Source organism: Podarcis gaigeae (assembly GCF_964106915.1).
Source record: "Podarcis gaigeae genome assembly, chromosome: 14".
Lineage (NCBI taxonomy): Eukaryota > Metazoa > Chordata > Lepidosauria > Squamata > Lacertidae > Podarcis > Podarcis gaigeae.
Genome location: NC_139690.1, coordinates 53,723,245 through 53,746,858, shown reverse-complemented (window position 1 = coordinate 53,746,858; position 23,614 = coordinate 53,723,245). Strand labels below are relative to the sequence as shown.

The window sequence follows — 23,614 nt, the reverse complement described above, 5'->3', positions numbered from 1 at the left end:
CATTACACTTTCCATTTTTAAGTTCGGAATAGAGCAGTTGCTTTGGAAGGCGATAATCTGGCATCCAAACAATATGACCAGTCCAACAAAGTTGATGCTGAAGAATCATCGCTTCAACGCTGGTGATCTTTGCTTCTTCCAGTACACTGATATTAGTTTGGTTGTCTTCCCAAGGCATATGTAAAAAATATCAGAGAAAGCATTGATGGAATCTTTGGAGGAGTTGGAGATGGCCTTTATAAGTGATCCATGTTTCACAAGCAGACAGTAAGGTTGGTAGTACAATAGCTTTGTAAACAAGCATTTTGGCTTGCCTGCCAATGTCCCGGTCCTCAAACACTCTGCACTTCAATTGGGAGAAAGCCGCACTCGCAGAGCTCAGGCGATGCTGGATTTCGGCATCTATGTTGACCCTTGTGGAAAGATAACTGCCCTTGTAGGAGAAGCGATCAACATTTCCCAATGTTACACCATTGAGTTGCATTTGTGGCGCTGCAGAGGGGTTATTTTGTACTTGTTGGGGCAGCACTTTGGTTTTTTGGATGTTGAGCAATAGGCCCAATTTTCATAAGCTTCTGAGAAGATATTTAGGATGGTTTGGAGGTCATCCTCTGAGCGTGCACACACTACGTTGTCATCTGCATACTGCCACCCATAACAATTGTCGAAACCCTCCAAATCTAGTAAATCAGAGTTCTACAATAACATCCATTCCATTAACCGACTAAAACAGGCAGCATCGTTTCGGATCCAGCAATGCAAATCCCCCTCTTTCCTTACTATCTATTAATAATTTGTGTTTTATCCTGGGTTTTTTCATCGCAAGATAAATCTCAATAGATCTTTCTGCCACCTCTTAAAGCATTCTGTTCCCCTTACCACCGGTATCATTTGAAGCAAAAATATCATCTTTGGGAAAATATTTATCTTTACCATGGATCTTCTTGCCCAGAGAGACAATTTTAGTCTGTTCCATATTTCCAGGTCTTTTTAAATATCCTTCCAGGTTTTCGAGTAGTTGGCATTAAATAAATTGGCGTTTTTGTTTGTAATCCAAATTCCTAAATATTTATTCTTATTTACTATTGTTAATCCCGAAATTTTTTGAAGTTCTTTCTCTTGGATTTACATGTTTTTGGTCATCAGCTTTGTTTTATTTATATTCAATTTAAATCCTGCCACTTTCGCAAATTCATATATTCTTTCCAGAGGTTTTTTTTAGGCGCTCTATCGGATTCTCTGTTGTTATCATAAAATCATCGGCAAATGCCTTTATTTTAAAAGATTTACATCCCACTACTTTCCCTTTTATTTCGTGATCTTTCCTTATTGTGATTGCTAGTGTTTCTACTTCCATAATAAGCAAGAGTGGTGACAGAGGGCAGCCTTGCCTTGTCCCTTTACTTCTTCTAAAGCCTTCAGTTATTTCATTATTTATACTGAATCTCACACTCTGATTCTCGTATATTGTCTCTAAACTCTGACTGAATAGCTTTCCAAATTCCATAATTTCTATATATATTTTCATATAACTCCACGATATGTTGTCAAAGGCTTTTTCTGCATCCACACACATAAAAACTGTCCTCTTATCTGTTATTGTGTCCAAATATTATAAGATGTCAATTATATTTCTTACGTTGCTACACATCTGTCTTCCTGTTAGGAAGCCTGTCTAATCTTTGTTTATTGTGTCATTGAGAACTCTTCTTGCCATGTTTCTGGAATTTTTCTTTATTCATTATCTCATCGATTGTTGTTTTCAATATGTTTGAAAGCACCTCTTCTAATTTCTTGTAGTAAACCGCACTCAAACCATCTGGACCCAGTGACTTCCCTAGCTTTGCTTTGGAAATTGATTGCTGTCCTTCCATCATTGTTATAGGGAGATTTAGTTCTTCAAAATTTTCCTTTGCGATCATTGGGAGTCTGTTTTGCATAATATAATTTTAAATTTCCTTCTGGTTCCCAATTTCTTCCTTATATAAATTCTTGAAGTAGTTTGTAGATTTTTGACTTATTTCCTTTGGGTCATCTAAGACATTTCCTCCCTCTATTAGTTTTTCTATCATCTTTTCCTTTTGTTTTTTCTTTAGTTGCCACGCTAGCATTCTTCCTGGATTGTTAGCAAATTCATAGCTCTTTTATTTGAATGTCTTTATCTTTTATTTAATTTCATAATTTAAAATCATGGAAAGTTGGGTTTTAAGTATTCTTATATTTTGTTTTGGTATTTCTTTTTTTTCTTTTTTTGGCTAACTTTTTCATTCATGCTTATCTCTTTCCTAATTAATTCGATTTTTCTTTTTTTCTCTCTTCTTTGAAATGCATTTTGTTGGATAAGGAAGCCTTGCATGACTGCTTTGCTAGCATCCCATACACTATAATCTAACTTTTCCTCCTCTAATTTATGGTAAAATTCATCTTTCACAGTTGGATTTCTGCTTCTTTATATTTCATAACAAACTAATTGATGCCCAAATTGCATCAATTCCTCCCCCTGAATTTTTTTTTTTACTCCAAATAATGAGAAAATTATTTCCCATTCTGGTGTTTAGCTCTCCACATATCCTTTAGATTAAAACTTTCTACCACTTGGAAGAAGGTATACAGTAATCTTCCTCATTTATTTTCCTTTTCTCTTGCTGTTCTCCTCTAATTTATTCTAAAATTCAGCTTTCCTTTCATTCGGTCCGTAGATTCCTATGGTTACAATTTTTTCTAGTGATGTTAATTGCTTACAGTGATCTTTCAAATACCATATATATTTCCTCCAGTCCTTTTGGAATACTTGATCTTGCTGGTTCCAGATTTTCCCTGTCAGCTTCATCAGTTCAGCAAAGTCCATCATTTTTGACTGCCACTCTTCCTTCATCGGTACTTCTCATTGTTTCCATTTGGGGGCTAAAAGAATTCTTGCTGCAGTTGTTGCATACATCAAAAGTCTCTTCCCTCAGTTTCTTTTACCTACTATACCTAATAAAAAGGCTTCTGGTTTTTTAACAAAAGTACTTTTAAACATTTTCTTTAACTCATTATATATCATTTCCCAGAAAGCCTTTACCACTATACAAATCCACCACATGTGGTGAAAAGTACCTTTCTCCTCTTTACATTTACAGCATCTATACATCATTTTCATAAAAATTGAATGCTTTTTAGATCCTATATTCCTAAAGCTGAATTAATACTGACCACGGATTTCCATTATCAAGTGTTAGGAAACACAATGCATTTGAGTATTTTTGCTTATTTGTGGAATAAGACAGGAAATCACCAACAACTCTTTTAATAGTTCAACACTGAAGGACTACCAGAATACGCTCTCCCTGGTGTTTGCTGTGAAAGAAATCAATGAGAATCCTAACATCGTACTGAATATGAGCTTTGGGTTCAACCTCTTTGATAGCTTCGTAAATACAAGGATGACTTATCAGAACACCCTGAAACTTCTGTCTGCCACAGAAAAGATTGTCCCCAACTTCAAATGTGACAAGAAAAGAAATATGATGGCTGTTATTGGAGCACTTGACTCTGACATCTCTCTTCACATGACTACGATCTTAGGCATCTACAAGATTCCACAGGTATGATGATGATGATGATGATGATGATGATGATGATGATATGCCATCCATCTGCCTTGCATTGATCCAGCCACTCTGGGTAGCTTCAACCAAGTTATAGAAACCACAGTAAAGCATCAAACATTAGAAACTTCCCGATAAAGGGCTGCCTTCAGATGCCTTCTAAAAGTCAGGTGGTTGTTTATTTGCTTGACAACTGAGGGGAGGGCGTTTCGCAGGGAGGGCGCCACCACTGAGAAGGCCCTCTGCCTGCTTTCCTGTAACCTCACTTTTTGTAGGGAGGGAACTGCCAGAAGGCCCTTGGATCTGGACCTCAGTGTCTGGTCTGAATAATGGGGGAGGAGACATCCCTTCAGGTCTACTGGGCCGAGGCTGTTTAGGGCTTTAAAGGTCAGCAACAACACTTGGAATTGTGCTCAGAAATGTAACAGGAGCCAGTGAAGAGGTCTGGTTTTATATGGTCTTGGCGGCCACTCCCTGTCACCAGGTTTGCTGCCACATTCTGGATTAGTTGCAGTTTCCACACCACCTTCAAAGGTAGCCCCATGTAGAGTGTGTTGCAGTAGTCCAAGCAGGAGATACTGAGTGTGTAAGCTGTGAAGCTTTCCTGCCTCTGGTACAATAATTATCTTCTGGTTCTTTGTACTACTTTTTACCTGGGTTCATTTTTCTGGAAAAGGAACTGAAAAAAATATATATAACAGTCACAAAAGTGTCTGGATTTCATCATTTCTTTGGGGGGAAGAATCATACTTGGAAAATAAAGAGTTCCCTCACTGGTGTTGATGGTCTCCATTTGGGGCAGGGAGCTCTGTAGTCATGTTTGGAAGGGTTAGGGTTGCACAACGCCAGTTGCGAGAGGGCAGAGAAAGGATGCTAGCCAACTACTGCTGGAGATATGGTGAGACTGACATGCATCCATAAATGGATTCTTCCCTCTTTTTGCCTTTTTCTGTTCCACAAGGATGTTGACGGAATGGCCATGATGGCTCCTCCCAACCAGCTGGTTTGATCTATACAGGCATTAATTAATCTGTGTAATTAATCTGTGAATGTCTGTTTCCCTCAGTTCCTCCTGTTTCCAATCTCAAGGGATGACCACAAAAACGTGTCTATTTCTCTCATTTTTTCCTAATCCACATATTTTCCAGCAATTTATTCAGGGTAGTATATTTTTGGATTTTATTTTCACTAAGAATTGTACTTTTATGACAAGTGTCTCTTAATAAAACCATTTATTTTTGGTTGGAGAAGGGAAATGCAAAATACAGAAAAGGACAAAGGTCAAAGGACAGTTGCATTTTGGTTCACAAATTCGTTTCTGGAATTCTGAGTTACATAAATTTGCATTAAAATGTGAACCCAACTGAATTTCTCTCCTGTTGCTTGCTGTGTCTCATCAGAAAGGGATGTTGCTTGTTCATTTATTGCCCACTAGCCCCAGCCTCTATAAGTCAATGGTCAAGGATGACCACTTGGGGTCCAGGAAGTTCTGGAGGGCCATAGCTTCCTCACTCAGGAAGTGAACCATGATGTCCAGGGACAAAGAGTTTCTGGACAGACAATCCAAACAAAGTTTCATTGAGCTGTACTTCCTTTCTTCCAAAGTAGTAGAACTTGTAGGAAAATGTCCAGAGCTTCCACTAGTTTAGTGGTATATTTCAGCACCAATTATAGGAAAACGTGAAGTCTTTATTTTGTTACCTTTCCAAGTGGTTGAAATCAAGCTAAACAAAATACTCTGTGGGGAGGGGGATGCAAAATAATCAACCAATGAAGAAGAAAAATAAGAAAATGAATATCTAGAACCTTACTGCAAAACTGAAGTAGTTAATCAAAAGCGTAATTCAGGGAAGAAAATGACAATATTGTTGGCATTAGAGAACTAAAGATCTGAGCATTTCATCCTCATAGATCTAATATGACTTAAGAAATAGTTCACTTTCTACATACTTCATTGTAAACGATAAACCTGACCAACATGTTGTGATTGATGAGTAATGGATTCATAGAATCCTAGAGTTGGAAGAGACCCCAAGGGCCATCGAGTCCAACCCCCTGCCAAGCAGGAAGCACCATCAGAGCACTCCTGACATATGGTTGTCAAGCCTCTGCTTAAAGACCTCCAAAGAAGGAGACTCCACCACACTCCTTGGCAGCAAATTCCACTGTCAAACAGCTCTCACTGTCAGGAAGTTCTTCCTAATGTTTAGGTGGAATCTTCTTTCTTGTAGTTTGGATCCATTGCTCCGTGTCCGCTTCTCTGGAGCAGCAGAAAACAACCTTTCTCCCTCCTCTATGTGACATCCTTTTATATATTTGAACATGGCTATCATATCACCCCTTAACCTCCTCTTCTCCAGGCTAAACATGCCCAGCTCCTCCTCAGGATTTTATGTCCTAACACTTGATGCTTAGAGGACATCTGAGGAAGATTTTAATGTTTGATGTTTTACCATGTTCTTAATATTCTGTTGGGAGACACCCAGAGTGGGTAGGGTATAAATAATAAATAATTAATATTATTATTACTAATATTAATTCCCCAATATATAAAACTAAAGAATATATCTTTACATTCAATGAATTCTCATGGGTTCCACTTCAGGCAGTTATGTGGGATGAATCCTAACCGTTTGCTATAACTCTCCCATTTTTGTGAGATTGATTTCTTCCTTAGATTGCTTATTGTGCATTAGCTCCAGTGAGGAGGACCGAGTTGCAGCTCCAAACCTTCTTCCGGACGGTGCCCAATGAGAAATATCAATATGCAGGGATTGTCAAGCTACTTCTTCATTTCCAATGGACGTGGGTCGGACTTGTTGCATCAAATGATGAAAATGGAGAGAGGTTTATACAAATCTTAGGGCCAATGCTTTCCCAGCATGGAGTCTGCACAGCCTTCATTAAAAAATTAAGAGGCTTGTCTCAAGGGTTGGGTAGATTCAGACCAATGGAAGCCAGTCGGATTATGGCCACTATAGAAATGGTCTCAAAAGTCAATATATTAGTACTATATGCAGAACCTCAGACCACTGGAGGTGTGAAATGGATGGTTTATTTTGCTTCATTTTATGAAGATATTGCAAAGATTTCTATAGGCAAAGTGTGGATTTTGACAGCCCAGTGGGCCTTCTCATCAGAAACATTGCAAAGGCAGTGGGATATTCAGTTATTTGATGGTTCCCTGTCTTTAGCAATTCACACAGAAGAAGTCCAGGGATTTAAAGAATTCCTTCAGACCCTAGACCCGAACTCTCCAAATGGAGATGGGTTCCTCCAGGCTTTTTGGGAAAAGGCATTCAACTGTTTATTTTCTGTTTCCAATGACCCCGATGAAAGCAGAGACACCTGCACTGGCAAAGAGAGTCTGGAGACTCTTCCTGGGCCCATTTTTGAAATGACCATGACTGGTCAAAGTTACAGTACCTATAATGCGGTTTATGCCATTGCATATACTTTGCACAAGATTCTCTCCTCCAGACCAAAACACAGAAGGATGGCAGGCAGAGGTGGACTCCATCCTCCCAAACTGCAACCTTGGCAGGTAAGATTTCATATTCAGAATAATCTTTGCTTGGGGCTAATCTAATGGGTGATGACACACAGTCTGTAGACTGAATACACACGGAAGGAAAACACCTCTTACAGCATTCACCTCTCCTGCACAAAACAAATGTTCTTTTCGGTGCTTCCCTGTCTTCCCTTGCCTTCAAATTGGAGCCAGAATCAATATATTCCTTATTCTTCCCCTTCAAGTTGCAGAGGTGGAAGTATCTCCTCTTGTTGTATCTCTACAATATTGTGGAAGGAGCTGCCTGTTCTGCTGTCCTATGTGTTTGTGATGCTGGTATGTCAGGAGTGGTGAAGAAGGAGGCCTGTTAAACTGGGACTCATGATGTGTTGATATCAGAAAGGTGGTATGTTTTTATCCAGGAAGAACCTCTCCGGTACTTTCCTTGGGCAGCATTTAGGTTTGCTTCTACCACTGACTGCCAAACTGTTAAGTCCAACAACAACAACGATCTTCTAGAGCCAGCAGTTGTTTCTGCACCAATTAACTTATATGCTACCTTCAAGTGTCTGGTCAATTTATTAACATGCTCCTAGAATGTTCCTTATTTACAGGAGGCCCACAATTTACGCTCACTTTACATATGTGATTGCAAGCTTACATTGGGGGGGGAGGAGAGTAAATAAATAAATGGAGAGCAGGGAAAACTCACCGTTACCTGCTCTCGATTTCTTTCCCCCCTCCCCCCTGCCCTCCCGGAAGGTCTTCCTTTCTTACCAGGCTCTCAGCAGGTCCAGGGAGGGTCCTGGGTGTGCAGCCCTCCCCCTTGCTTGCTGGGCTCTGGGAAGGAGGCATGAGGGCGCTTCCCTCCCAAAGCCAGGTGAGCAAGGCAGTGCACTCCATGCCAGCCTCAGGGAAGGAGACACAAGGCCACTGGGTGCGTCCCAGAGGCCAGCAAAGAAGGTGCCCCCTTGTTTATCAGGACCCTGGGGAGGTCCTGACAGGGCTCTGGGAGCATCCCTGGGTCCTCCTGCAAGCTTCCCAGAGCATAGGAAGCATCTTTCTGTCTTGTGGAGGGAAGTTCCAGGGGTTCCTGACTATGCACGATTCTACCTTTGCTCATGGTCTCCCAGAGCTGAAACCTCAAATACTTAAGTGTCAGACCAACTGTACTTCCGAGAAATCCATTTGTGCTTCAAAGGTGGAACACACCATTTTTAACTCCTTTCGATTGTGTGACATATATTGAGTGATACTTTTTCCTTTCCAAAACCAATCAAGCGTCTCCCTTTTTACTTTTTGATCTATGCCTTGTTTTATTCTCTCTAGCTTCCCTCTTTCCTGAGGAGCATCTCCTTCAACAACAGTGCTGGGGACTTTGTGTCTTTTGATGAGAATGGCGAATTGGCAGCTGGATTTGACGTTATTAACTGGGTTACTTTCCCCAACCAAACCTTCTCACGAGTGAAAGTAGGAAAGACAGAACCACAGGAAGCGCACAATGTCGACTTGAGCATGGATAAAGAAGCCATCACATGGCACAAAGCATTCAATCAGGTGGGAGTGGAGTCTTGTTTTTTTTTTTTAAGGGAGCATTTTTATTAATATTAAGACTAAAAATACAAGAATAAGGGCCAATATTCATAACATTCATAAGCCCAGTTAATGCATGAAGTTCTCCTGTCATGCTTAGCTAGGTCACATTAATGTTGGAGTAGAGGGAAAGGGAAGGTCAAGAACCCCTGGGCGGTTCGGTCCAGCCAAAGGCGACTATTGGGGGCAGCGCTCATCTCGCTTTTCAGGCCCAGCGAGCCAGCATTTGTCCACAGACAGTTTCCGGATCATGTGGCCAACAGGACTAAACTGCTACTGGCACAAAGGAACACCGTAACAGAAACTAGAGTGCACGAAACACCATTTACCATCCCGCCACAGCGGTACCTAATTATCGTCTTACACTGGGATTCTTCCGAACTGCTAAGTTGGCAGAATCTGGGAACTCACCCCATTGAGCCAAATCAAACCGCCACCCCAATTTCTCAGAAGAGAGGAGGAAGATCAGTTACCCTTTGGTGCTGAAGGAAGAGTTTTTGACTTGTAGTGTTTCTTTGAGCCTAATGTATATGTTTCCTATTCTGCCTGCTCTGCCACCTCCCGTTATTTCAGAATCAGTGGTTTTTCACTGTCCTCTTTCTATTTCCCTTCTGCTTCACTTCCAATATTTATATTACCATGCAAAAGGGAGCTTCCTCTTCTCCTCTTTTTCTGCTAGGTGCTGCCCCTTGGTTTGTGCAATGATCGGTGCCAGCCAGGCTACAGCCGGAAAAAGAAGGAGGGGTCACCATTTTGTTGCTATGACTGCGCTTCATGTCCAGATGGGATGATTTCAAATCAAACGGGTAGGAGACATCAGCTGCTCTATAATAAAATGCTTCCTAGTCTATTTCAACACTTTCCCCTTATTAACAGTTCAGTACTCCTAAACAGAACGGCAGTTGCACTCAGATATGGAAGAAAGAAGACGGACGCAGAGAGTGGGGCAAACGAGAGCCACAACTTTAACCTTGACAAAGTAGACCTGTGGAAATAGGTGTGGATCATGTCCAGTGTCCTCTGCCTGCTCCCCACCTGCCACAGCTTGTGAAGTCAGGGAAGACTTTCCTAACCCTCCATCCCCAGAGTTTTAGGGCTGAGAGCCAGAAACACAAAATCAAATTCTGCTGCTCCAAGATATCATAGCGGCTTCTCACTTTTCAAAAGAGACTACAGCTTGCTCTTTCAATGGCACCATATTAACAGTCTGACTATATTAACAGTCGTCAATATGTTGCATCTGAAATTCCTGGTGATTTGATTGATACCACCTATATGGTTTATGAAGAAAAACTACCCGTTGCATTTTACTGGTTTCCACTTATCTCTGATCCTTGTTTCTAACTAATTAATGGCTCAGAATTGTGTTTTGGGAGCAGAAGCAATATTTCTTTCAAAGGAGATTTGAAAGGCCATTGGAGATGGAGGAATCCAAAGAATGAAACATGCCTGAAGAAAAAGGTTGCCTTTTTTGTGTGAACTCATATATCATTCATTTGATTTTTTTAGATGCGGATTATTGTTTCAAATGCCAAGACGGTCAATTTCCAAACAAGGACAGAGATCAATGCATTCCCAAGAGCCAGCATTTCCTTTCCTACGCCGAGCCTTTGGGATTCACATTAGCTGCCCTGGCTCTGCTCTTCGCTCTGGTCACAGCCTTGGTCCTTGGCATCTTCTCTAAGAACGGGGACACTCCCCTTGTCAAAGCCAACAACCGGGACCTCACCTACACTCTGCTCCTTGCCCTCTTGCTCTGCTTCCTCTGCTCCTTGCTCTTCATTGGCCAGCCTCACCCAGTGAGCTGCTCTTTACGACAAACGGCCTTTGGCATCATCTTCTCCATTGCGGTGTCTTGTGTCTTGGCCAAAACCATCACGGTGGTTCTGGCCTTCATGGCCACCAAACCAGGATCCAGGGTGAGGAAATGGGTGGGGAAATCTCTGGCCAACTCTGTTCTTCTGGGTTGCTGCTCACTTCAGGCCAGTATTTGTGCTGTTTGGCTCTGTACGGCTCCTCCCTTCCCAGATGTGGACATGAACTCTCTGGCGGAGGAAATCATCCTGGAATGCAACGAAGGCTCTGCCCCCATGTTTTATTGTGTCCTGGGGTACCTGGGATTCCTGGCCAGTGTCAGCTTCACGGTGGCTTTCCTGGCCAGGAAGTTGCCAGACAGTTTCAACGAAGCCAAGTTCATCACTTTCAGCATGTTGGTGTTCTGCAGCGTTTGGCTGTCCTTTGTTCCCTCTTATCTGAGCACCAAAGGAAAGCAGATGGTGGCTGTGGAGATCTTCTGCATCTTGGCCTCCAGTGCAGGCTTGCTCGCTTGCATCTTCTTCCCCAAATTGTACATAATCCTTCTGAGGCCTGACTTGAACAGCAAAGACCACTTGATTCTGAGGAGCAAATAAGAGTCAACTTGTGTTGATGCCTTTAATTGTTGCATTATGAGAAAATACAGACATTTGTTGGAAGAAAACGGCCAAGGAAATCCCTTGTGTGTCCCAATTCTTATCTTTTCCATACTCCATTTTTTCACCCCCTCTCGTCATTGTCTATTTATATACAGCATTTTTCACAATCTCTGTTGAAAGTGGTTGACACAAGATCTAAGACTAAACACAGTAATACATAAGAACATTGGGAGAACTTGCTGGATCCGGCACAACAAGATCAACTAGATGCAGCAATGGAAAACCCACAAGCCCTCTCCCCTCCTGTGGGTGTTTTCAGGCATTGCTGCCTCCAACACAGCAGAGACATCATTTTTTGAAAGATTTATATTTTATTAAGGTGATTTCAGTTAAATGAAATAAAGTGATACAGAAAAAAGAAGGAAAAGTGAGAGGGAGAGGGAGAGAAACAACAACAACAAAGATACGTATAAAAGCAAGAATTTGCAAAATAAAAATTAAAAATATGATATTCCCATACGTTCTTCTATAAATCGGTATAGTGTTATTGTCCTAGTGCTTATGCAATTGTTAATTTACATAGCCTACTACATTTTGTTTAAACTCATTCCAAATGTTATCGTATTTCTCCATACAGAGTCTGCGCCTGTAAGCAGTCCGCTCATAAATTGCCACTGATGTCATGTCATCAGTCCTTGGATTGAAGGGTATCATACCTTGATTTTTCCGATTCCTCAATGTCAATCTCTTGGCCACCATTCAGGCACAGAAAATCCATTTCCGTTGTCCCGTCAATGGTTTCCATACTGCAAGTATACAGTTCAATAAAATATTCTCCTCTGAAAGATTTAACTTTTCCTGCACAGTCCTAGTTACACAGCCCAGGACTTTCTCCCAGAACGTCTTCAGTGCAGAAGGCTGTACAGACATATGTTTCAGAGAAGCATTGCCCTCGCCACATCTCCAGCACTGAGCTGTCTTAGCTAGCCCTTCTTAATACAACCGTAAAGGAGTCCAATAAACTCTCAATTTTCTTTCCTGTTGTATTAGTTTTAATTTTAAATCTAATGACACCTTGGGTATTGAAGCTGAAACATTTCCCCACTGTCTGGGCAATGTTGAAAGTTCCCATTCTTTATTCCAATCATCTCTTACAGTCTGCATATTGAACTTGTGTATTGTTAATAGATATCTATAAAAAGTAATTGCTTAATTTTTTAATAAGTTGTCCAGTTGTTCCAGTATCTCAGCTGTCTCAGAAGCTGAAAGGCCTGACGGCTCAAACACACTTGTTAGGAGATGTTGCAATTGAAGATATTGCCATTGGGCTGCATCTGATAGATGATATTTTTCTCTTAAAACAGCAAAAGTATGAAATTCATCTTCCTCATCTATCAGTTGGTCTATTGTCAATGCACCTACTTCCATCCATTTTTTCCATATTGCTATTTTGTTTGCAATTCTTAGTGTGGGGTTTCCCCACAAAATAAGTTTAGCATGTGAAAATTGATCAAATTTGTTTTTATTAGTCAATATATTCCATATTCTTCTAAGTGATTTGTTTCCAGAGTCACCTGAGATTTCAAATATTTCAAACCTAGTATTGTCCAATCAACCAAAGGTGCTATGTACATATATTCCACGGTTGCCCACATCGGCCAACAATGGGATTCCAATATTTAATACATGACAGTAAGCAAGCATAATGATATAATTCCAAATTTGGGATTTTGAAACCGCCTTCTTTAATTTGTAGCTGCATTCTCTGCAAGAATATTCTTGGTGTTGCTGAGCCCCAAAGGCATTTCCTGAACAATGAGTTTTATCTTTTGAAAATATGATCCAGATATAAAAACTGGAAGCCCTTTCGGGATATAATCTGGGAATAATATTCATTCTGAGAGCATTCACCCTTCTCCAAAGGATAAGGTTTAATGGCTCCCACCTATCGATATCTGAGGAAACCTCTTTTATTAATTTATTCATATTAACTGTAACTAACTGTGTTATATATCTTGGTATTAACATGCCTACATATTTAATAGATTCAGAACAAACTCCAAATTTATATTCCATGAATGAGTGTGTAAACCAATTTTGACCTATAGGTATCAATTATGGTTTGGACCAAATATCACAACAGCCTGATATTTTACCAAAAGCGTCTATCATTTGCATCAAGATGGGTATACTAGTCTGAGGTTCCAAAATAAATAAAAGTATTGTTAGGCGCATCCTACACAGGAGTAGGACCTTGGTAAAGCCACATGCCCGCCTAGCATGCTCTCTCCCTCCTGGTCGATCATTCGGGAGCTTCAAAAGCTTTCTCCAGCCCAAACATCACAGCGACTGATGCCAAGAAGCATCAGCACACTTACGGAGCAGCAGAATCATAGAATCATAGAGTTGGAAGAGACCCCAAGGGCCATCGAGTCCAACCCCCTGCCAAGCAGGAAACCCCATCAGAGCACTCCTGACATATGGTTGTCAAGCCTCTGCTTAAAGACCTCCAAAGAAGGAGACTCCACCACACTCCATGGCAGCAAATTCCACTGTCGAACAGCTCTTACTGTCAGAGTTTTAGCGGTTCGCATAACAGAACTCAGTAGCTCAGCATTTTGGCTAATCTACTTTATTTACATATAATACACTCGGAGCATTCTGCCTAGCTCCCTCCTCTTTCTCATCAGACAGCAAAGAGAAAGAACAAAGGACAATAGTCCCACTTCACAGAACACAGTAACACAAGACATCCTGTCTCCGTCACTTCCCACACTGTGGAATGAAAACATACACTGTCATGTGATAGACAACAATCTCATGACTGCAGACACAGCGCAGGAATCCGAACAAGTATATCGTCTGCAAATAAAACTAGCTTATGTTCAACTGAATTATGAACTGCTCTGTGAATCTAGTCAGGTGCTCTTAAATATTTAAATAACAAAGGCGAGAGTAGACATCCATGTCTGGCAGCAGACATACCATTCACTTTGACTCTAGATGTGGGTGTCTCGTACACTACTTTGATCCATTTCATAAACTCCAAGGGAAATCCAAATTTAATCCAAAGCTAACTCCATATAGTTTTTATAATTGCTATCAAAGGCCTTTTCAGCATCTAATGATATGATTACAAACTGATCTTTATTTTTATTTCAGTCAGCCAAATCTACCACTAATCTAATGTTATCTGCCGCCTGTCTTGTTTCTGGAAAGCCAGTCTGATCCCTCATGATTACTGCCACAATTAGCTGTACAATTAGTGTATCTGAAGAAGTGTGCATGCACACGAAAGCTCATACCAAGAACTGACTTAGTTGGTCTTTAAGGTGCTACTGGAAGGAATTTTTTTTGTGTTGCCACAATTAGCTGTTAGATTCTGTTTCCTGGTGTCTTTGGAGTGGCTGAAACTGCAGGGGTCCCAAGGGAAGAGACCTATCCCTAGGATCGGGGTGGGGGTTGCAGGAGGGGAGGACCCCCTCCCACCTCTACATTGGGCCATTGCAGCGAGACGAGCTGGATCCCACCATAGGCCATGGCCCCAGTGGAGAGGGCAGCTGCTGATGCAGAAGTCCTTTGGGTCTGGCTCAGACAGCTGCTTCCCCTAGTGGAAACAGTGCCATCATGGGGGGGGGGGCGAGCAAGAACATCCAAGCTGTGCCAAGCCAGGACATGGGGGGGGGGGTCAACCATGTGGGAGGGGGGAGAGCAGAATGGGAAGGAATTACCCCAGCACTGTGGCGACCCGGCATCGAAGGTTCGGTCCAGCTGGTCTGCTTTAGCAAGATGTTTCCTGTAGGAGTGAACTCCTGAGCAGCAAGCTCAGGAGAAGGAGGGAAGGAGTTTCTGTGTTCCCCACACCTTCCCAGCAATAGGTAAAGGTCAAGGACCCCTTGGTGGTGAAGTCCAGTCAAAGGCAACTCTGGGGTTGCAGCGCTCATCTCGCTTTCAGGCCAAGGGAGCCAGCGTTTGTCTACGGACAGCTTTCTGGGTCATGTGGCCACCATGACTAAACCGCTACTGGCACACAGAGACAGTGACGAGTGCCAGAGTGCATGGAAACACTGTTTACCTTCCCGCCACAGCGGTACCTATTTATCTACTTGCACTGGTGTGTTTTCGAACTGCTAGGTTGGCAGGAGCTGGGACAGAGCAATGGGAGCTCACCCCGATGGGGAGATTTGAACCACTGACCTTCCGATCGGCAAGCCCAAGAGGCTCAGTGGTTGAGACCACAGCAATAAAAAAGTTTTTAAAACCTCAAGTTAAACATTGGCTCCATGCCCCAAATAGATTTTGGAGCAGATCTGGGTCCAGTGTTCCCCGGGCGGTAGGCAAACTAGAGCAGTTATTTAAAAAAAAAATGTACTTGGAAAGGAACAGGAGTGTTATAAGAAAAAACTGCTCCTTTTTCCCTTGTGGGGTATCCAAGAGCCCATATAGAGTCCTTATGTACCGTATGTTCCCTATCGGTAGGAGAAAATAACAATGGCCAACCAGAGAATAAAGGTAAAGGACCCCTGACAGTTAAGTCCAGTCACGAACGACTCTGGGGTTGTGGCGCTCATCTCGCTTTATTGGCCGAGGGAGCCGACGTTTGTCCGCAGACAGTTCTTCCGGGTCATGTGGCCAGCAGGACTAAGCTGCTTCTGGCAAACCAGAGCAGCGCACGGAAATGCCGTTTACCTTCCCGCCGGAGTTGTATCTATTTATCTACTTGCACTTTGACATGCTTTCGAACTGCTAGGTTGGCAGGAGCAGGGACCGAGCAACAGGCGCTCACCCCGCCGCGGGGATTCAAACCATCGACCTTCCGATCGGCAAGCTCAAGAGCCTCAGTGGTTTAGACCACAGCGCCACCCGCGTCCCGCCAACCAGAGAATATTGAGAAGCAAAGCAGCTAGTAAGCCTGATCTTTATTAAACTGTTGCAACAGGGTCCTCACTCACCACACGCAGGGAAGGAGGAGAGGAACCCTGAACATTGGTGTGCAAGCTCCTATATAGACTTTGAAACTGCCCCCCCCCCCCGGTAGCCCAAGACCACCCCCCAAAACATCATACGTACATCGCAGAATGGGGCATCTACAGCAGAAATCCTGTTGGCCAGGATACGTGATAATGGTCACTTTTACAAGACATCTGAAGACAGCCCTGTTTAGGGAAGTTTAAAATGTTTTTTAAAATGTTTGATGGTTTATTGTGCTTTTAATTCTGTTGGGAGCTCCCCAGAGTGGGTGGGAAAACCCACCTTGATGGGCGGGGTTTAAATAATAAATATATTATCATCATCATCATCATCATTATTATTACTACTACTGTTTGCATTACCTGGGCAGCCTGGCCATTATTTCTGGTGGTTAATGCAGGTCACAGGCTCACCCAATTCATACACAAATATGCCCATAAGACAGGATTTGAGCAAAGAGACAATACGGAGGCTTTTCCCATTTCCTTCCTCCTTGCAGAGAAATATATGAGGTCAATTTGGGAGAGTCAAAATGGCTTCAGAATTGCTCTCCTGTACTATTTCAGACACGTGGATTATATACTTATGGATGTGTTCGCATTGTACATTTATGAACATTTGATTTATATTTGAGACCTTAGAATTCTGAGAACAGTTGGATGTTCTTGTGGCCTAAAGCCCAGGAAATGTCCATTTCAAGAATGCTGCTTTCTTTGATTCATCTCACAGAGGCCTTTCCCAGCATATTATATTAGAATGAATTGATTTTAGAATGTATTTCAATTAATTGATTGTGACTTTATGTCAACTGTGTTATTTTTACTGTTGTTAGCCGCTCTGAGCCCGGCTTCAGCTGGGGAGGGTGGGATATAAATAAAAATATATAAATAATAATAATAATAATAATAATAATAATAATAATAATAAATTTATACAAACCCCCACTTCAGCGCTTCTTCCTGACTAATAAGCCCTATGCTCCTTCTTTACCAGCTCTTAATACACGCATTCATGCAAAATGAAGAAATATTGATATCTACACAGCTGGGATGCAACCTGAAGCCGCTGTGGTTCATTCCTGCAGAGCAGGACACTGTCAAAGTTAAATATTTTAAGAATAAGATGCTGAGCAAATCAGATCCCTATCTGAAAGAGCCGACTGCCACCTCCTCTTGAGGAAGGGAAGGGACAAAACCAGGAAAAACTTTACTCTCCCTCCTGAAACCTCCAAACTGCAGAGAGGGGGGAGGACTGAACAGGTGGCTAATATGCGCCAAATTGCCTCGGTCACAAATAACACACATCAAATTATATAGAAGATGGTGTTATAGGAATTCTAAGGTCTTATATATATAAATTAAATGCTCATAAATGTACAAGGCAAACACATACATAAGTACAGAGGTCAGCACTCCCTCAGACCTTGGGGGGGCGGACTATATCTTTTTTGGGGGATGAACGAATTCCTCTGCCCCACAAATAACCCAGAGATGCATTTTAAATAAAAGGACACATTCTACTCATGTAAAAACGCTGGTCCCTGGACTGTCCACGGGCTGGATTGAGAAGGCCATTGGGCCGCATCCGGCCCGGGCTTTAGGTTGCCTATCTGATACGGAAGGGGGGGAGCATGTCTTCTTCACCTTCTTCTTCGCTACAATATATCAATTTATTTCCAATTGTCAATGTCAAAAGGGACTAATAATAATAATAATAATAATAATAATTTATTATTTATACCCCGCCCATCTGGCTGAGTTTTCCCCAGCCACTCTGGGCGGCTCCCAATCAGTGTTAAAAACAGTACAGCATTACATATTAAAAACTTCCCTGAACAGGGCTGCCTTAAGATGTCTTCTGAACGTCAGGTAATTCTTTATCTCTTTGACATCTGATGGGAGGGCGTTCCACAGGGCGGGCGCCACTACCGAGAAGGCCCTCTGTCTGCTTCCCTGTAACCTCACTTCTCGCAATGAGGGAACTGCCAGAAGGCCCTCGGAGCTGGACCTCAGCGTCCGGGCTGAACGATGGGGGTGGAGACGCTCCTTCAGGTATACAGGACCGAGGCCATTTAGGGCTTTAAAGGTCAGCACCAACACTTTGAATCGTGCTCGGAAACGTACTGGGAGCCAATGCAGATCTCTCAGAACCGGTGTTATGTGGTCCCGGCGGCCGCTCCCAGTCACCAGTCTAGCTGCCGCATTCTGGATTAATTGCAGTTTCCGGGTCACCTTCAAAGGTAGCCCCACGTAGAGCGCATTGCAGTAGTCCAAGCAGGAGATAACTAGAGCATGCACCACTCTGGCGAGACAGTCCGCGGGGAGGTAGGGTCTTAGCCTGCGTACCAGGTGGAGCTGGTAGACAGCTGCCCTGGACACAGAGTTAACCTGCGCCTCCATGGACAGCTGTGAGTCCAAAATGACTCCCAGGCTGCGCACCTGGTCCTTCAGGGGCACAGTTACCCCATTCAGGACCAGGGAATCCTCCACACCTGCCCGCCTCCTGTCCCCCAAAAACAGTACTTCTGTCTTGTCAGGATTCAACCTCAATCTGTTAGCCGCCATCCAACCTCCAACCGCCTCCAGGCACTCACACAGGACCTTCACCGCCTTCACTGGTTCTGATTTAAAGGAGAGGTAGAGCTGGGTGTCATCTGCATACTGATGAACACCCAGTCCAAACCCCCTGATGACCTCTCCCAGTGGCTTCATATAGATATTACAAAGCATGGGGGAGAGGACAGAACCCTGAGGCACCCCACAAGTGAGAGCCCAGGGGTCTGAACACTCATCCCCCACCACCACTTTCTGAACACGGCCCAGGAGGAAGGAACGGATCCACTGTATGACAGTGCCCCCAGCTCCCAGCCCCTCTAGACCAGTGTTTCCCAACCTTGTGCCTCCAGATGTTTTTGGCCTACAACTCCCATCATCCCTGACCACTGGTCTTGCTAGCTAGGGATGATGGGAGTTGTAGGCCAAAAACATCTGGAGGCACAAGGTTGGGAAACACTGCTCTAGACGGTCCAGAAGGATGTTATGGTCGATGGTGTCAAAGGCCGCTGAGAGATCCAGCAGAACTAGGAAACAGCTCTCACCTTTGTCCCTAGCCCGCCGGAGATCATCAACCAGCGCGACCAAGGCAGTTTCAGTCCCATGGTGAGGCCTGAATCCCGATTGGAAGGGATCCAAATGGTCCGCATCCTCCAGGCGTGCCTGGAGTTGTTCAGCAACCACCCGCTCAATCACCTTGCCCAAGAATGGAAGATTTGAGACTGGGCGATAGTTGGCCAAATTGGCCGGGTCTAAAGATGTTTTTTTAAGAAGCGGTTTAATGACCGCCTCTTTCAGCGGGTCTGGGAAGGATCCCTCATGGAGGGAAGCATTCACCACCCCGCAGAGCCCATCGCCCAGCCCTTCCCGGCTAGCTTTTATAAGCCAGGATGGGCAAGGATCCAGGAGACAGGTGGTCGGTTTCACTCGTCCAAGCAGCCTGTCCACATCCTCAGAGGTAACAGATTGGAATTGATCCCATGTAACAGGACCAGACAGAACTCTAGCACTCTCCCGCCCTGGCCCTGCTCCCACGGTGGAGTCTACCTCCTTCTGAATCTGAGCGATTTTATCTGCAAAAAACTTTGCAAAAGCATTGCAGGAGATCTTGGGGTCCCTACCAGGCCCCGGTGGTACAGGTGGTTCTGATAGATTGCGAACCACCTGAAAAAGTCTCCTGCTGCTGTTTTCTGCAGATGCAATGGAGGCGGCAAAGAAGGTCCTCTTCGCCGTCGCCATTGCCACTTGGTAGGCTCGACGTTGAGCTCTAACCCGTGTCCGGTCTGATTCAGAATGAGTTATCCGCCACCGGCGCTCTAGCCGTCTCAACGATAGTTTCATCACCCTCAGCTCCGGGGAAAACCACGGGGCTGTCCGGGCTCCATGCAATCGGAGAGGGCGCTTCGGAGCCAGACAGTCAATAGCCCTGGTTAACTCCGCATTCCAGCGTGCCACCAGGGAATCAGCTGAAAGGCCATCAACTTGGGATAAAGCATCCCCTACCACTCTCTGGAAGCCAATTGGATCCATTAAGTGGCGGGGGCAGACCATCCGAATCGGTCCCACCTCCCTGCGGAGGGGAAGGGTTGCGGAGAAGTCCAGTTGCACCAGGAAGTGATCTGACCATGGCACTTCTTTTGTTTCGCTTTTAGTTAATGTCAGATCACCAACATCCGTAGAGGTAAACACCAAGTCTAAGGCATGTCCGTGGCTATGAGTTGGGCCAGACTTATTCAGGGACAGCCCCATGGAGGCCATGCTTTCCACGAAGTCCCGAGCGGCCCCTTGTAAGGTCGTGTCGGCATGGATGTTAAAATCCCCCAGGACAACCAAGCTAGGTGTCTCCAGGAGCATATCCGCCACGACCTGAAGCAGCTCGGGCAGGGAATCCTTGGTGCAGCGGGGAGGTCGGTACACCAAAAGGAATCCTGTACTGCCCCTATTGCCCAACTTCCAGAACATGCACTAAAATCTATAAAATTCATAGAAAATCAACGTGCCAGTTTGCTCAATTTCTCTAGGACTCCATCACACCTCCCCTGTCCAGCATAATCCCTCCAGCAAGGTGTCAAGACCCTAATCCTGTCAAATGGCTCTGATCAGCCTTTCCTCCAGGCAATGTCAGGTGACAGACTATGCATATTTGGGACCATTCTTTTCTCATCCCCAGGAATTGTTTATCTGTGCATATCTCCAGCTCTGCATATTCCCCCCTCCCTCCTCCATATGTTAATCTGTGTAACCCAACCTCCCTTTAATATATTCATGATGTAATCTGTGTAACCAAACCTCTCTTTAATGTATTCATGACGTGTTTTGCACTGTATTCTGGGACATGGAGGGAGTTTCAAAAACTCATGTCACCCCTTTCTCACTGTTCAATCTCGCCTTGAACCTGTTGCGCAATAAACTTGGATCTTCTGCAGTTTGCTCCTGTCTACGGCTGAGCTCATTTTCCTCCGCAGGGACCCACGGACTTAGTCCGATGAGCTGGGTGGCAGAGCAGCCTCGCACCCAGATTTTGCCGTAACACTATCCATGCATAAGTAGTTCTGAAATAGCACAGGAGAGCAATCCTGAAGCCCTTTTGACTCTTTGAGTCTTTCAGTGACCTCAAATATTTCTCTGCAGTAAGGGAGGCAAATGGGGAAAACCTCCCCATTGTCTCTTTGCACACAACTCTGAGTAGGGAAGCTTTTAATGTTTAATAGATTATTGTATTTTAATATTCTGTTGGAAGCCACCCAGAGTGGCTGGGGAAACCCAGCCACATGAGCAGGATATAAATAATAAATTATTATTATTATTATTATTATTATTACTACTACTACTATAACACTTCCATGGGGAGGAGCTCCACAAAAGAACCTCAGGCGAGCCCAACAGGATCAGGCAACGGGGGGCCCCTACTGAATACAGCCTCCTCTTCTCATGGGGGCAGAGCCCACCAGGGGCCTCTTCTGGGGAAACCCCCTAGCAAGATGGACTCAAGGGCATCTTGATCAAATTTGCAGATGACACCAAAGTGGGAGGGGTGGCTAACACCCCAGAGGACAGGATCACACTTCAAAACGACCTTGACAGATTAGAGAACTGGGCCAAAACAAACAAGATGAATTTTAACAGGGAGAAATGTAAAGTATTGCACTTGGGGGGGGGGGAATGAGAGGCACAAATACAAGATGGGTGACATCTGGCTTGAGAGCAGTACATGTGAAAAGGATCTAGGAGTCTTGGTTGACCACAAACTTGACATGAGCCAACAGTGTGATGCGGCAGCTAAAAAAGCCAATGCAATTCTGGGCTGCATCAATAGGAGTAGACAATCTAGATCAAGGGAAGTAATAGTGCCACTGTATTCTGCTCTGGTCAGACCTCACCTGGAGTACTGTGTCCAGTTCTGGGCACCACAGTTCAAGAAGGACACGGACAAACTGGAACGTGTCCAGAGGAGGGCAACCAAAATGGTCAAAGGCCTGGAAACGATGCCCTATGAGGAACGGCTAAGGGAGCTGGGCATGTTTAGCCTGGAGAAGAGGAGGTTAAGGGGTGATATGATAGCCATGTTCAAATATATAAAAGGATGTCACATAGAGGAGGGAGAAAGGTTGTTTTCTGCTGCTCCAGAGAAGCGGACACGGAGCAATGGATCCAAACTACAAGAAAGAAGATTCCACCTAAACATTAGGAAGAACTTGCTGACAGTAAGAGCTGTTCAACAGTGGAATTTGCTGCCAAGGAGTGTGGTGGAGTCTCCTTCTTTGGAGGTCTTTAAGCAGAGGCTTGACAACCATATGTCAGGAGTGCTCTGATGGTGTTTCCTGCTTGGCAGGGGGTTGGACTCGATGGCCCTTGTGGTCTCTTCCAACTCTAGGATTCTAGGATTCTAGGACTGGAACCCAGACCCCCTCTCCCCACCTGTGATTGGCAGCCACTGGGATTGTTCAGTGGAGCTGACTAGGGAGACAGAGCCTGACCAGGGCAGCCATGAGCCCCCCCCCCCCCGTCCTCTCCTCCTGCAGGCATTGGCCTCATCCTCTCCTTAGCGCCATCACTGCTTCTCGTGGGAGGGAGTTCCACAGGCTTAGCTCCGCACTGCGCGGAGAAGCACTTCTTCCAGCAGCCTTTCTTTCCCTTATTGCCAGGGCTGGATTTAGGTTTGATGAGGCCCTAAGCTGCTGAAAGTAAAGAGGCCCTAGATATGTCCAGCTGTCCTTTGTCCACAACAAATTGTCGCTGTTTTTTATGTTGAATATATGCTATATGGTCGTTGATGGACCTGATAGTTATCTAAAGCTATTTGCACATAACAAAATGTGTATTTTATCAAAGAAATTGCTGAAGTGAAATACAATTAAGAAGTATGTTAATACTGAAATACAATTAAAAAGAAGTAAATTAATAACTTTACTTACATCATAGGAGCCTACACAACACAAAACACTGTTGGGGTACGTAGGTTTTATTTTATTTGTTTTTTATCTTATATTTATCATATATTTATATTTATATATACATACATATTCATATTCTTTAAATTGGGGGGGGGCAAGAGAGAGGGGGCCTAAGCTATAGCTTGTTTGGCTTATACGTAAATCCAGCACTGCCTAGGTCAGGCTTTGGTTTTGTGTATATAGTATTTTATAGCAAAAGGGCTACAACCTCTGCGACTTATTCCTCAATCTGAAGCGGGTGTGCCCCTTTCCCCTCCCCATAAGGCAGGCCCAGGCAAACTCGGCCCTCCAGATGTTTTGGGACTACAACTCCCATCATCCCTAGCGAAGAGGACCAGGGGTCAGGGATGATGGGAATTGCAGTCCCAAAACATCTGGAGAGCTGAGCTGGCAGCTGGATCCATGAGCTGCAGGTGGCTTGCAGAGAAAAAGGGGGCAGGTCCCTCTGGGCTCTGATTTGGGGGACCCCTTGCAGCCCCCCTGGGACTCCCCCTTCTCCCCTCTGGCAGCCGGATCCCGGGACACGGCT

At 44.1% G+C, this 23,614-nt stretch overlaps 1 protein-coding gene across 1 annotated transcript; it reads left to right on the top strand.

The window, feature by feature from the left end:
* Positions 1-10,139: 10,139 nt before the first annotated feature.
* Positions 10,140-11,105, top strand: LOC310831517 (vomeronasal type-2 receptor 26-like; the record flags this gene model as incomplete). Its single annotated transcript, XM_083712129.1, has 1 exon — positions 10,140-11,105. The coding sequence occupies one exon, from the start codon at positions 10,140-10,142 to the stop codon at positions 11,103-11,105; it is 966 nt and encodes a 321-aa protein (XP_083568255.1).
* Positions 11,106-23,614: the final 12,509 nt, after the last annotated feature.